Source organism: Eubalaena glacialis, chromosome 3, assembly GCF_028564815.1.
Source record: "Eubalaena glacialis isolate mEubGla1 chromosome 3, mEubGla1.1.hap2.+ XY, whole genome shotgun sequence".
NCBI classification, from domain to species: Eukaryota; Metazoa; Chordata; class Mammalia; order Artiodactyla; family Balaenidae; genus Eubalaena; species Eubalaena glacialis.
This window is the reverse complement of record NC_083718.1, coordinates 22,005,691-22,020,993: the sequence shown is the minus strand read 5'-3', so window position 1 is coordinate 22,020,993 and position 15,303 is coordinate 22,005,691. Positions and strand designations below refer to the sequence as shown.

The 15,303-nt window shown below is 39.0% G+C and overlaps 1 protein-coding gene across 2 annotated transcripts in view; it reads left to right on the top strand.

Moving 5' to 3' along the window:
* Positions 1-15,303, top strand: part of SUSD4 (sushi domain containing 4) — a 135,606-nt gene that overhangs the window by 85,507 nt on the left and 34,796 nt on the right. For both annotated transcript variants that reach the window (XM_061185337.1, XM_061185336.1), the window contains exon 4: positions 13,995-14,168. In XM_061185337.1, the coding sequence (XP_061041320.1) occupies positions 13,995-14,168 (174 nt within the window). The remainder of the gene's footprint in view (positions 1-13,994; positions 14,169-15,303) is intronic.

Sequence of the window (15,303 nt, the reverse complement as noted above, 5' to 3'; positions counted from 1 at the left end):
GTGTGAGAGTCCCTGTTGCTCCTTGCCAACACTTGGTATTGTCAGTATTTTAGACACTGGTGGGTATGTAGTGGTAGCTTGTGGTTTTATTGTACATTTCCTTGGTGAGTAGGAGGTTAAGCACCTTTTTGTATGTTTATTGGGCACCATGTTTTTCTCTCTTATGAAGTGCCTGTTCAATTCACTTGCCCATTTATCTACTGAGTTGTCTTTTTCTTAATGATTTTTAGGAGTTCTTTATATATGCTGAATACAATCGCTATGTTGGTTATATGTGCTAAAAATATCTTCTCGCATCATGTGGCTTACTTTTTTATTACTCTCTTATCAGTGTCTTTTGATAACAGAAGATCTTAATTTTAATGCAGTCAGATCTATCAATCTTTTTCTTTATGCTGGTGCTTTCTTTGTCTTGTTTAAAAAATGTTTTTCTACTCTGATGTCATGAAGACATTCCCTTATGTTATCTTCTCAGACTTCATTATTTTGACTTTCATGTTTAGATCTGTAATCTATCTGAATTTGATTTCAGTATGTGATATAATTCAGCACCATTTATTTGAAACACTGTTTTCACCCACTGCTCTATATTGCCACCTTTGTCATAAGACAGATGTCCTATTTCAGAACTCTCTGGTCTGGTCTATTTGTCTATGTTTGTAGCAATACTGTGCTATTTTAATTACTGTAGCTTTATGATAAGTGTTGAATTCTGACAAAGCAAGTTTTCCTACCTTGCTCTACTTGTTCAAGACTGTCCTGACTCTTCTTGGCCTTTTGCATTCCCATACAAATTTTAGAATCAACATATCAATTGTAAAAACAAGTTTTAATTTTTAATATGATTGTATTGAATTTATAGATACATTTTGGGGAAGATAATGCCCTTATGATATTGAGTTTTCACACAGGAACATGGAATATTCTCCCATTTATTTAGGTCTTTAACAGTTTTTCTCAATAATGTTTTATAGTTTTCTGTGTAAAACTCTTACATTCCTTTTGTTAGGTTTATGCCTAGAAGTGCAAATATTTTTGATGCTATTGATGATAAATTAAAACAATTTTTAATTGATGATATATAGAAATTCATGATGCTAAACTCATTTATTAATTTTTCTATTTATCTGTGTAAATTCTTTTTATTTTTACCACACACACAACCGCGTCATGTATGACATTAGTCAATGCAACTTCTCTTTTTTTCTTTCTGATCCTAATACTTCGCTTCCTTTTATTGCATTTCTGCTTTTGTTAAGAGCTTCAGTACAATGCTGAATACAAGTGGAAAGAGTGAGCGTCCTTGGCTTATTCTCAGTCTCAAATGGAATGCCTATTTTTGCTACAGATTTTTAAAAAGATAACCTTCGTTATATTGTGTCTCCTTCCACTTCTAGCTTGTTAAGAGGTTTTTTTTTTCTAATGTCATGAATGGATGTTGAATTTTATCAAATGCTTTTTTACATCTATTGAGATAATAATACTTTTCTCCCTTATTCTGTTAATATAGTGAATTACACTGTTTGATCATCAAATGCTAATCTAACCTGGCATTCTTGAAATTAACCCAACTTACTTGTGATGTGTTTTCTTTTAAATTTGTTGCTGGATTATATCTGCTAATACCTTATTTATAAATTTAACATCTACTTTGATGAGATGGATTGGACTGAATTTTTCTTTTATTTATTTATTTATTTATTTATTTTTTGAACAATATGTTCATTTTATTTTATTTTATTTTTTGACTTGAATAATATATATATTTTTTATACAGCAGGTTCTTATTAGTCATCAGTTTTATACACATCAGTGTATACATGTCAATCCCAATCTCCCAATTCATCACACCACCACCCCCAACCCCCCGCAGCTTTCCACCTTGGTGTCCATACGTTTGTTCTCTACATCTGTGTCTCAGTTTCTGCCCTGCAAACCAGTTCATCTGTACCATTTTTCTAGGTTCCACATATATGCAGTAATATACGATATTTGTTTTTCTCTTTCTGACTTACATCACTCTGTATGACAGTCTCTAGATCCATCCACGTCTCAACAAATGACTCAATTTCATTCCTTTTTATGGCTGAGTAATATTCCATTGTATACATGTACCACATCTTCTTTATGCATTCGTCTGTCGATGGCCATTTAGGTTGCTTCCATGACCTGGCTATTGTAAATAGTGCTGCAATGAATATTGGGGTGCATGTGTCTTTTTGAATTATGGTTTTCTCTGGGTATATGCCCAGTAGTGAGATTGCTGGATCATATGGTAATTCTATTTTTAGATTTTTAAGGAACCTCCATACTGTTCTCCATAGTGGCTCTATCAATTTACATTCCCACCAACAGTGCAAGAGGGTTCCCTTTCCTCCACACCCTCTCCAGCATTTGTTGTTTGTAGATTTTCTGATGATGCCCATTCTAACTGGTGTGAGGTGATACCTCATTGTAGTTTTGATTTGCATTTCTCTAATACTTAGTGATGTTGAGCAGCTTTTCATGTGCTTCTTGGCCATCTGTATGTCTTCTTTGGAGAAATGTCTATTTAGGTCTTCTGCCCATTTTTGGATTGGGTTGTTTGTTTTTTTAATATTGAGCTGCATGAGCTGTTTATATATTTTGGAGATTAATCCTTTGTCTGTTGATTCGTTTACAAATATTCTCTCCCATTCTGAGGGTTGTCTTTTCGTCTTGTTTATGGTTTCCTTTGCTGTGCAAAAGCTTTGAAGTTTCATTAGGTCCCATTTGTTTATTTTTGTTTTTATTTCCATTACTCTAGGAGGTGGATCAAAAAAGATCTTGCTGTGATTTATGTCAAAGAGTGTTCTTCCAATGTTTTCCTATAAGAGTTTTATAGTGTCTGGTCTTATATTTAGGTCTCTAATCCATTTTGAGTTTATTTTTGTGTATGGTGTTAGGGAGTGTTCTAATTTCATTCTTTTAAATGTAGCTGTCCAGTTTTCCCAGCACCACTTATTGAAGAGACTGTCTTTTCTCCATTGTATATCCTTGCCTCCTTTGTCATAGATTAGTTGACCATAGGTGCGTGGGTTTATCTCTGGGCTTTCTATCTTATTCCATTGATGTATGTTTCTGTTTTTGTGCCAGTACCATATTCTCTTGATTACTGTAGCTTTATAGTATAGTCTGAAGTCAGGGAGTCTGATTCCTCCAGCTCCGTTTTTTTCCCTCAAGACTGCTTTGGCTATTCGGGGTCTTTTGTGTCTCCATACAAATTTTAAGATTTTTTGTTCTAGTTCTGTAAAAAATGCCATTGGTAATTTGATAGGGATTGCATTGAATCTGTAGATTGCTTTGGGTAGTGTAGTCATTTTCACAATATTGATTCTTCCAATCCAAGAACATGGTATATCTCTCCATATGTTGGTATCATCTTTAATTTCTTTCATCAGTGTCTTATAGTTTTCTGCATACAGGTCTTTTGTCTCCTTAGGTAGGTTTATTTCTAGGTATTTTATTCTTTTTGTTGCAATGGTAAATGGGAGTGTTTCCTTAATTTCTCTTTCAGATTTTTCATCATTAGTGTATAGGAATGCAAGAGATTTCTGTGCATTAATTTTGTATCCTGCAACTTTACCAAATTCATTAATTAGCTCTAGTAGTTTTCTGGTGGCATCTTTAGGATTCTCTGTGTATAGTGTCATGTCATCTGCAAACAGTGACAGTTTTATTTCTTCTTTTCCAATTTGTATTCCTTTTATTTCTTTTTCTTCTCTGATTGCCGTGGCTAGGACTTCCAAAACTATGTTGAATAATAGTGGCAAGAGTGGACATCCTTGTCTCGTTCCTGATCTTAGAGGAAATGCTTTCAGTTTTTCACCATTGAGAATGATGTTTGCTGTGGGTTTGTCATATATGGCCTTTATTATGTTGAGGTAGGTTCCCTCTATGCCCACTTTCTGGAGAGTTTTTATCATAAATGGGTGTTGAATTTTGTCAAAAGCTTTTTCTGCATCTATTGAGATGATCATATGGTTTTTATTCTTCAATTTGTTAATATGGTGTATCACATTGATTGATTTGCATATATTGAAGAATCCTTGCATCCCTGGAATAAATCCCACTTGATCATGGTGTATGATCCTTTTAATGTGTTGTTGGATTCTGTTTGCTAGTATTTTGTGGAGGATTTTTGCATCTATATTTATCAGTGATATTGGTCTGTAATTTTCTTTTTTTGTAGTATCTTTGTCTGGTTTTGGTATCAGGGTGATGGTGGCCTCATAGAATGAGTTTGGGAGTGTTCCTTCCTCTGCAATTTTTTGGAAGAGTTTGAGAAGGATAGGTGTTAGCTCTTCTCTAAATGTTTGATAGAATTCACCTGTGAAGCCATCTGGTCCTGGACTTTTGTTTGTTGGAAGATTTTTAATCACAGTTTCAATTTCATTACTTGTGATTGGGCTGTTCATATTTTCTATTTCTTCCTAGTTCAGTCTTGGAAGGTTATACCTTTCTAAGAATTTGTCCATTTCTTCCAGGTTGTCCATTTTATTGGCATAGAGTTGCTTTTAGTAGTCTCCTATGATGCTTTGTATTTCTGCGGTGTCTGTTGTAACTTCTCCTTTTTCATTTCTAATTTTATTGATTTGAGTCCTCTCCCTCTTTTTCTTGATAAGTCTGGCTAATGGTTTATCAATTTTGTTTATCTTCTCAAAGAACCAGCTTTTAGTTTTACTGATCTTTGCTATTGTTTTCTTTGTTTCTATTTCATTTATTTCTGCTCTGATCTTTATGATTTCTTTCCTTCTGCTAACTTTGGGTTTTGTTTGTTCTTCTTTCTCTAGTTCCTTTAGGTGTAAGGTTAGATTGTTTATTTGAGATTTTTCTTGTTTCTTGAGGTAGGCTTGTATAGCTATAAACTCCCCTCTTAGAACTGCTTTTGCTGCATCCCATAGGTTTTGGATCGTCGTGTTTTCATTGCCATTTGTCTCTAGGTATTTTTTGATTTCCTCTTTGATTTCTTCAGTGATCTCTTGGTTATTTAGTAAGGTATTGTTTAGCTTCCATGTGTTTGTGTTTTTTATGTTCTTTTCCCTGTAATTCATTTCTAATCTCATAACGTTGTGGTCAGAAAAGATGCTTGATATGATTTCTATTTTCTTAAATTTACTGAGGCTTGATTTGTGACCCAAGATGTGATCTATCCTGGAGAATGCTCTGTGCGCACTTGAGAAGAAAGTGTAATCTGCTGTTTTTGGATGGAATGTCCTATAAATATCAATTAAATCTATCTGGTATATTGTGTCATTTAAAGCTTCTGTTTCCTTATTTATTTTCATTTTGGATGATCTGTCCATCGGTGTAAGTGAGGTGTTAAAGTCCCCCACTCTTACTGTGTTACTGTCGATTTCCTCTTTTACAGCTGTTAGCAGTTGCCTTATGTATTGAGGTGCTCCTATGTTGGGTGCATATATATTTATAATTGTTATATCTTCTTCTTCTTGGATTGACCCCCTGATCATTATGTAGTGTCCTTCCTTGTCTCTTGTAACATTCTTTATTTTAAAGTCTATTTTATCTGGTATGAGAATTGCTACTGCAGCTTTCTTTTGATTTCCATTTGCATGGCATATCTTTTTCCATCCCCTCACTTTCAGTCTGAATGTGTCCCTAGGTCTGAAGTGGGTCTCTTGTAGACGGCATATATATGGGTCTTGTTTTTGTGAATTTTTCTTTTTTTGTAACTTTCTTGTCAGGTTTTACAGTCCAGATTATTCTGCACTCATAAAATGAGTGGTTTTGGTCCTACAGACTAGAAATCTGAAAGAGTTTGTATAAGAAGCGTGCTTGTTCTTCCTTAAATGTTTCGTAGAATTCACAGGGAAGCCACCTAGACCTGGAATTTTCTTTGTGGGAAAGTTTTTAGTTTTGAATTTAATTTATTTAGTATTTTGTGGGATTATAACCACTTTCTATTTTTTCTTGTGTCATTTTTGGTAAATTGTACAATTTTTGTTTGTTTTAGGAATTTGACTCCATCTAAAATCTCTAATTTCTTGGTATAAAGTTTTTTACAACATCTTTTTTTTTTTGGCTGCTTTGGGTCTTCATTGCTGCATGCGGGCTTCTTCTGGTTGCGGCAAGCAGAGGCTACTCTTCGTTGCGGTGGACGGGCTTCTCATTGCGGTGGCTCCTCTTGTTGCAGAGCACTTGCTCTATGCGTGCGGGCTTCAGTAGTTGTGGTGCATGGGCTTAGTTACTCTGCAGCATGTGGGATCTTCCCAGACCAGGGCTCGAACCCGTGTCCCCTGCATTGGCAGGCAGATTCTTAACCACTGTGCTACCAGGGAAGTCTGACATCTTTTTTTTTTTAATGTAGCATTTGGAATGCTGTCCCTTTTTTATTCTTTTATGGTTATGTGTGTGGTCCCTCTTTGTTTCTTGATCAGTTTCATCAGTGATATACCAATTTTATTGATTTGAAAAAACAAACTTTTGGGTTTGTTGATCCTCTCTTAAATATGTTTCTTTTCTATTTCATTAATGCTTGCTATTTTCTTTATTATTTACTTCCTTGTAATTTCTTCAGGTTCAATTGTCCTTTTTCTAACTTTTCTAGAGGAATTCTTAATTTGGGTACTTAATAATAATTCTAAATTTGTGTGTTCCTAATAATATACCTCAATATATATAAAGCAAAAGTTAATAGAACTTTAAGGACAAGTCCACAGGGACTTCCCTGGTGGTCCAGTGGTTAAGACTCTGCGCTCCACTACAGGGGGCGTGGGTTGGATCCCTGGTCGGGGAACTAAGATCCTGCATGCCACGTGGTGTGGCCAAAAAATTAAAATAAATAAATAAATAAGTAAAAAATAAATGCCTGATGACATAAGACTTTACAAAAAGAGCTCTTTAAGGACAAGTCCATAAACACAGTGAAAGCTTTAAACATTCCTCTCAGCAATTTATAGAGCAATCAAGAAAAAGCAAACCTACTAGGTATAGAAAACTTGAACAATGAAATTAACAAAGTTGACCTAACCAACTGCAAGGTATACATTCTTAATTTTCAGATATTTCTCTTTTTCTAATATGTGCATTTATGATTAAAGGGAAATTTAGAGCCATAGTTTTGTCTGTGAGCATACATTTTAATATGTAGTATTTTCATTGTTATTCTGTTCAAAGTACCTTCTATTTTTATTGTTATTTCTTTTTGGACCTATGGATTATTTTAGAAAGGTATTACTTAATTTCCAAGCATATGGGAGTTTTACTTCGTTTCCAAACAGTTGACCCTCAGTATCCACAGGTTTCACCAGAATTCACCAACCTCAGATTGAAAATATTCACACACAAAAAAAAATTCTAGAGAGTTCCAAAAAGCAAAACTTGAATTTGCTGCACACTGGCAACTATTTACCTAGCATTTATATTATTATATTATTATTTGCAACTATTTACATATCATTTACATTGTATTAGGGATTATAGGTAATCTAGAGATGATTTGAAATATACAGGAGGGTGCGTGTAGGTTGTATGCAAATACTTCTCCATTTTGTATAAGGGACTTGAGTCATCTGTGGATTTTGGTATCTATGGGGTTAGGGGGAGGTCCTACTTGGAACCAGTGCCCCATGGATACTGAGGGATGACTGTATTCATTTCTATTTTAATTTCACTGTGGCCAGGAAACGTGCTCTATAATTTCAGTCTTTTGAATTGTTTTGAGACTTTATGGCCCAAGTATGGTCAATTTTTGTAAATGTTCCATGTATGCTTAAAAGAAATATATAACATTCTTAGTCCTTCAGAGTGGACAGCTAAGAAACCACAGAGAATTATTATCCAAATGTTAAATATAAAAATAAATAACAAAACACAGGTAATAATTGCCTTCGTCAACCACAGATAAATAAAATATACCAACCTGTAGGTCAAAGAAAAACACTAAATACAAGCAACACGCTTACTTATAATAACTTTACTCCATCCACTTCTGTTGCACATGCCTTCTCCTCAGTGGTTTTAAGCATGACCTGATGCTAATTCCACATTAACATTCAGCTGAGAGCCACAGGGTCTTGAATATCCTGTCCTGATGCTTCTTCAGGCTTCATAGGAGTCAGTATCCTATGAAGAAGAAAGAAACAGCCTGAACTAGCCATGCTCCCAAAGCAAAACTACCCACATGGTGGTGCCTCTTTTTCTGTGAAGCATCCACTCTCTCCAGTCGTCTCCTTTCTGAACAGCACCAACTCTTGCCTCTACTTTTCTCTGCCTTATGTTGCTTGTTTATGATGACATCATCAGCCACAGTTGACTCCATTCAGCATCTTCAGCCTGACCCTGAGTAAACTATGGCGGTCAGGACAGTGTTCTCTGAGTACTACTGCATGGAACAGTAGTTATGTAGAATAGTAGAGGTGTGGAACAGCACTGATACAGAACAGTGACTCTGAGGGATGTTAGTAGATATTAAGTGAAAAAAGGATTTTGTCGTACAAGATTTGGGGATCCCCCCATAAACCACCATCACCTCTGAAAACAACTGCAAGTTCAAGGGTCCCCAAGACTATCAACTTCTGATTCCAGCTACAAGTTTGGAAGTCCCCAAGGCCATCCTCAGGTTCAATAATTCACCAGAAGGACTGATGATACTCATGATTATGGTTTATTACAGCAAAAGGACACAGATTAAAATCATCCAAGGGGAGAGGCACACAGGGTCTAGGAGGCGCCAGGCATGAGCTTTCAGTTGCTCTCTCCCAGTGGAGCTGTACACACAGTGCCTGTTCTCCCAGCAACAATGTGTGTCAAAACACACGGAGTATTGACAACCAGAGAAGCTCACCTGAGGCTTGGTGTCCAGCATCTTTACTGGGGCTTGGTCATGTAGACATAGTTGGCCACTTATGTGTCTCCAGTTCTTCCGAAAGTAGAGCTGATAACTGTAGGGACCAACGTTCCCTGGCCTAAGTCACATTGTTAGCATAGACTATCTGGTCTATGCTAAGCTCCAGATAAACAAAGATACTCATCTTGGGTAGAACAATCCAGGGGCTTAGAGGTTAATTCCCAGGAGCTGAGGGCAAAGGCCAGAACTCCCTTTTGGCAAGGCCAGCCCTTTACTGCATGTACCCACATGACACAGAGCATGTCATGGCCCATGCTTTAGAAGCTCCAGGAGCTCCCGCCACACTAAAATAAAACCAAATCCCCTGTCCTCATCTACAAGGCCCTGCATGATCTGACTTTTCCATCTCCCTCTTGCTTACTATAGGCACACTGATTTTCTTTTTTTTTTTTTACATGAAATTAGCCTTTATTTTTTTGGCCATGCTGTGCAGCATGTGGGATCCTATTTCCCCGACCAGGGATCGAACCCGCACCCCCTGCATTGGAAGCATGGAGTCTTAACCACTGCACCACCAGGGAAGTCCCTGATCTTCTTTTGTGTTTTTAAGGACACTGAGCTCTTTCCTGGCCTTTGTAGTAGCTGTTCCCTCTGGTTGAAACTTCTTCCTGGTCCACACATGATTGGATTCTTCTTGTCATTAGGTCTTAGCTTAATAAAAGTCATTTCCTCAGAGGCGCCTTGCCTGTCTACACAAATTAAAGGAGTGCCCAAGTCAGTTCCTATCCTATTACCTTGTTATGTGTTCATCATAGCAGTGATCATTGCCTGTTATTTTCTAGCTCACTCACCTGATAATTTGCCTGTTAGCAGTCTCCCTCATTGCAAATGCCATAAGAGTAAGATACTTGACTTTTTCTCTATCCCCAGCACCTAGAATGTACTGGGCCTAGAGTAAGTACTCAATAACTCAATGAATGAATGAACTGATGGATGAATAATAAGCTTTACAAGTGCTGGCTTAAACAAGATCCAGTAGAATTCTTTACAACAAGGCTTTCAGAGCCTTTAATATGCTAATATGAATTGTGAATCTGAGTGTGTATCATGTATTCATGTTCCTAGGAACACTTTGGGGGGCATATTGATGTTGAAACTTAGCATTTTTAAGGAATCAGATTTGTTTCCACGTATAACTAACATTTTAAAGGGAAACAAATCTGGGACTTCCCTGGTGGCGCAGTGGTTAAGAATCTGCCTGCCGATGCAGGGGATGCGGGCTCGATCCCTGGTCTGGGAAGATCCCACATGCTGCGGAGCAGCTAAGCCCGTGTGCCACGACTACTGAGCCTGAGCTCTAGAGCGTGTGCGCCACAACTACTGAGCCCGTGTGCCACAACTACTGAAGCCCACGTACCTAGAGCCCGTGCTCCGCAACAAGAGAAGCCACCGCAAGGAGAAGCCCGCGCACCGCAACGAAGAGTAGCCCCCGCTCGCCGCAACTAGAGAAAGCCCGTGTGCAGCAATGAAGACCCAGTGCAGCCAAAAATAAATAAATAAAATAAATAAATTTATAAAAATAAATTAATTAATTAAATAAAGAGAAGTAAATCTAACACATGGCACATATTCTTTAAAGTTCCTCCCTCTCTTTCCTGCTCCATCCTTTAGGACTCTGCTGTCTGCAACTAATCTGATCAATTGATTTATACGTAGGTATACATGTGTAGTACTGCCTTAGGGCCTTTTATCCACTCTGTTATTTATTTATCATGTTAAAACCTCATTGTTACTAGTAGCAAGATACAAAAATAATGATAGTGATAGGCTGGTGAAAAATGATTTCTGGAATGGAAGCTTTTGATATCCCTCAAATTTATCTCCAAAGTGCCCATTGGTACCCTGTAGACAAAAGTTTTGACTGTTGACCTGATTCTACTTGATAGAATCAGTTATTGATAGACCTTTTTTCATAGGTATATTTCTTTGGTAACAATATTTTTGAAGCAGTTTTTACAAATTCTTTGTGTCAGCTGGATGCATTTGTGCTATAGAAAATCATGTTATTTCTATATGAAACTGTAGAATTGATGAAGAATGCATGTTTCTTTTCAGAGACTAAAGATCCTGGTTTATTTCTTTCCAGAGAAATAAGGTCCAGAGTTGTTGACTGCTACCATTAACTGGTTAGGACATGTATTTATTCCAATGCCTTCTTTCTACTTCACCCTCTTTCATTTGGGGGGCTTAGGTGCCAGACATTCTGGATAAAAAATAATTAGAAAGGCTCTGGATGGTATTTTCTCCTGTCAAGGTTTAGGTTAGGCTTTGTTAGAGCTGGTCTGTTTGAGTTTTGTGCTTACACGTAGGGCATGGCCGCTTCTGGCCTCTCTACCTTGGTGGAGTTTGAACTCCAACTTTTGACTCCCCAGTGGATATGGGGTTCCACTCACATAGTAAATTGGTTCTATATCACTCTCTATGCTGACTCTTCTTTGAGTAGAGTACATAATTACTGGCATTTGGGAGGCTGTGAATTCCCTTTGAACCTATAGTCCCCGGCTCCTGCCTATGGAAACATGACATTCTAATTAGAAGTTCAAAGCATCCTATACTAGAGACCACTATGCAGAGAAGCCACTCTTGGAAACAAGGCTTGGGTGCTTCCGCTTCTGGTCAGCCAGTGTCCATATGTCACAGTGTCCAAATGGCCAGTTTTGTCCATTAAGTTTACTGCCACTAGTTGGCCACCTCCTGAGTATCCTGGTTAATTCTTGAATAAGTTTTAAGTCAACCATGAAAATAACTGTTAGTCATATAAATTACTACCACAGGATCTATTTACAGCCCAGATTTTACAGACGGATGCCTTGACAAATGTGTTTTTATTTGCTGTGAATAATTTCTGCATAGCGGTATTGAAAAAAATGTAATTCACATTTTCCATTAAGAAGAAGGCAGCAGCGGTGTGCAGAGAACTGTCAATTATCTGTGACTCCCGTCATCATTATTCTGGGATTGATTTGGGAGGAATTCAGCTATTCTTGCAGAAAAACTATTGGTTAAACATGAACAGTTAGGAAACCTCTTTCTGCAGCCTGAGACACAAAAATGAGAAGTAAGATGGAAACCAGAACCCGGTTCTCCAGCCAAGACTCTCTCTGTTGAAATCCATAGATAAAGGGAAGAGCTGATGATGGGTTTCCTCAGGGCAAGGCTTAGCTGCCAGGACTGCCCCGAAAGCCTGTTAATCAGCCTCTCGAGGGGGCTGCAGGCGCACAGCGTTCTCGGGCAAAGGTCCACATGGCTTCCCTCAGCCTTTCTCTGCCAGGTGTGTACAAAGGTCTGGAGGCGCGGAGGGAATGTCAGAGGAAGTGGCGACACAGTCCCTGCTCTCAAGCTAATGCTGGGAATGAGGGCTGAGATCAAGGCAGAGCCGGCCTCCCAAGCGTTTGCCTCCGGAGGACTCATAGGAGATGGTGAATGGCCACCACCCCTGGGCTCTCAGCTGCCAGGGCCCTCCTCTGCCTGGGAGACCTCTTCTGCCCGAGCCTTTCCTGTCACTAACATTCTGTTTTCTGGAGTCCGTTGTTGTCAGATTGCTCCCAGTAAACCCAGCCTGAACCCCACATCAAAGCTCCTGGGACATGCTCTTTTGAAAGCTACCCAAGTTCCCAGCTCCCAGAGCCATCCTCAAGCCAACCACCTGCATCAGGGTTCCCAAGGCTCATTGCCCTAGAGCTAACCGTTCAAAGCTTAGAGGAACTTGAAGGTCAGACTTCCTATTAATACTATTCCAACCTATTCTGGATTCACTAGGCTTTGGGGAGTGGCTGAGAAACCCACCGAGAAATTTCTGAAGGAAGCTTCTATGATCATCAAAGTGCTGTTTTTAAATTTTGCCTTGTTTCAAAAAACTAAGAAGCAGCAAACTGGAAACATAACTCATCTACCTGACTCTAAAAGTAGAAATAAATAAATAGCTCATGCTTACAAGCATATATGCATGTAAAATCAGAGACTTTAAAACAGGAGATGAAGAGAGAGACATGGTGAACAAAGTGACTTAAACCAGATGGGACTGACGTGTACACACTGCTATATTTAAAATGGATAACCAACAGAGACCTACTGTATAGCACAGGGAACTCGGTTCAACATTCTGTAATAATCTACATGGGAAAAGAATTTGAAAAGATACATACATACGTATCACTGAATCACTTTGCTGTACACCTGAAACAAACACAGCAACATTGTTAATCAACTCTACTCCGATATATATTTTAAAAAAAAATTAGATGGGATTAGTTGGGCGGTGTTTAGAGGGGGAGGGGCCAGCGGGAGCAGGATCCCAACTTCCCAGCGCAGAGTGGAGTGGCCCGCAGGGTAAACCGGAGGTAGCTAGAGTTAGAAGCGGATAGTTACGATTGATCAGTTTTATTTTCTCTTTTAATCATTTTGTTGCATGATTGTCCCCCCAACACCCTTCTCCTGACTCCGTCGCCTCTTCCCCTCCCAGCCACCTGCATTTTGCTCTGACTCCATTTTTCAAAGGCTACAGTTGCTTTCTCTGAGCCTTTTGTGATACTGGCAGTAGTATGTGCTGCTCTATTTATTATCTTTTTAAAAACAGATAAGGTGGATGGGAAATGCTAATAGCAAATGCAGCCCCAGCTCGGCCCCCTGCTGTTCTGCAAAGCACATTTTCTTATCAGGCCCAGGCCCTCGCCCCACAGGCAGAGGCGGGGGGACCAGGAGAGACCAGCCAGCCAGGCTGTTCGGTGCAGTGCACAGTCCACAAACCCAGCCAAGTGGGCAACCAGCTAGATAGTTCAGGTGAATCCCCAGCTTTTGTCTTTCTTCACTCGTTTCCAAAATTGCTTGTAAGCTGAACTGTAGAGTGTAAAGTGTCGCGGGCAGAAAACAAGGTTCCTTTTGGACCTGGACCTCGGCACCTCGACCCCTCTTCCTATTTGTCTGTGAAGCAGGTTCTGCAACTTCTGCTGCTTGCCCTTGGGACCTGAGTCTAGTGATAACTAAGGAACCATTTATCAGATCGCCGTGTAGGTTGAGACCAGATGTGAAAATAAGAGCTTTCTTGTGAAGCTGTGAACCACAACTGTTTGAATTCCGAAAATAATGTATCCTTTTTACGCAATTGCAGATTGCCGCATCCCGCAAATTGAAGATGCCGAGATTCATAACAAGACATACAGACATGGAGATAAATTAATCATCACTTGTCATGAAGGATTCAAGATCCGGTACCCTGACCTGTACAACAAGGTTTCATTATGTCGTGATGACGGAACGTGGGACCATCTGCCCATCTGTCAAGGTACGGGGCTGAGGCTGTGGTTCTCAGCTGTTCTTTCAGACTTGATTGTGGAGCGTGTACACGTTTCTCTGATAGGATGACAGGGGGAAACACAAAACCACGCACACCCCATGGTTCAGCTGTACTGCATTCTGATCACCACAGCTCTGTGTTTGGAATCTTCCCACAATTCCCTGTGCTTCTCTCCAGCTCTATACACCCAGTTTTAAAGTTTAAATGGGAAATACCTTATTCTTTAGTGTGTTGGATGTCTCCTTTATTCTAAGAAACCAAAAGTCATTGCAGAATTAGGAGCCTTGTAACTGGGCTGTGAACCCAATGATGAACTATTGTATATTTAATGGAAATAACAGCATTTATACTGATTTCGGTTGTGGTGCGAATATATTTAAAGCCAATCTTACAGAGGCTATTTTCTCTTAATAATGTTATCCTTTTTTATAATGCATGAGGAGCAGAAAAATAATCAAATTCAAATTTCATCCAAACCATACGATGAATATTTATCCTCTTGCGTTTTTTAAATTTGCTTGGGCCGACACAGAGGGCCCTATTTGTGAAAATAAGCCCTCGAGTTCCCATTAATTCTGATTTTATTTTTTGACATGTGACTTGGACCAAAGGACCAAGAAACCCATGCATAATTCATAATCCAAGGGAGAGGGCTAGCAATCTTATTTACACCAAAAGCACTGGCATGTTAAAGTTGAGACGGATGTCAACTTTCTGCTTGGAAATCATGACGGGCAGACTCTGATATTGCTTTGCGCACTCCATAGTTGGAAATAAATCATTTCCTTATGTGAGAGTTTAAGAGTCACGGCCCCTTGAAGAAACAAAGGCTTCAGGATTAGGAGGACAGAGGCAACCCAGGTCCTCACCCTCCTGCATTTCTCCCCAGAAGCTTCTGGGTTGTTTAGCGTGTTATGTGTTACATTCTTAAAGGAGACACTTGATTTATTTATACTCTTAGAGACTCTCCAGAGAATCAGCAGCCAGCTTTCAGGTGGGGCTGTTTATCCAAATGAACTTTATTAACCATGGATTCGTTCCAGTCCTGCGGCGCTATCCGAGTAACGGCCAAGAAAATTATTTCAGACTCCAACCCCTTCTTGCTTTCATACTTTCCACTTGT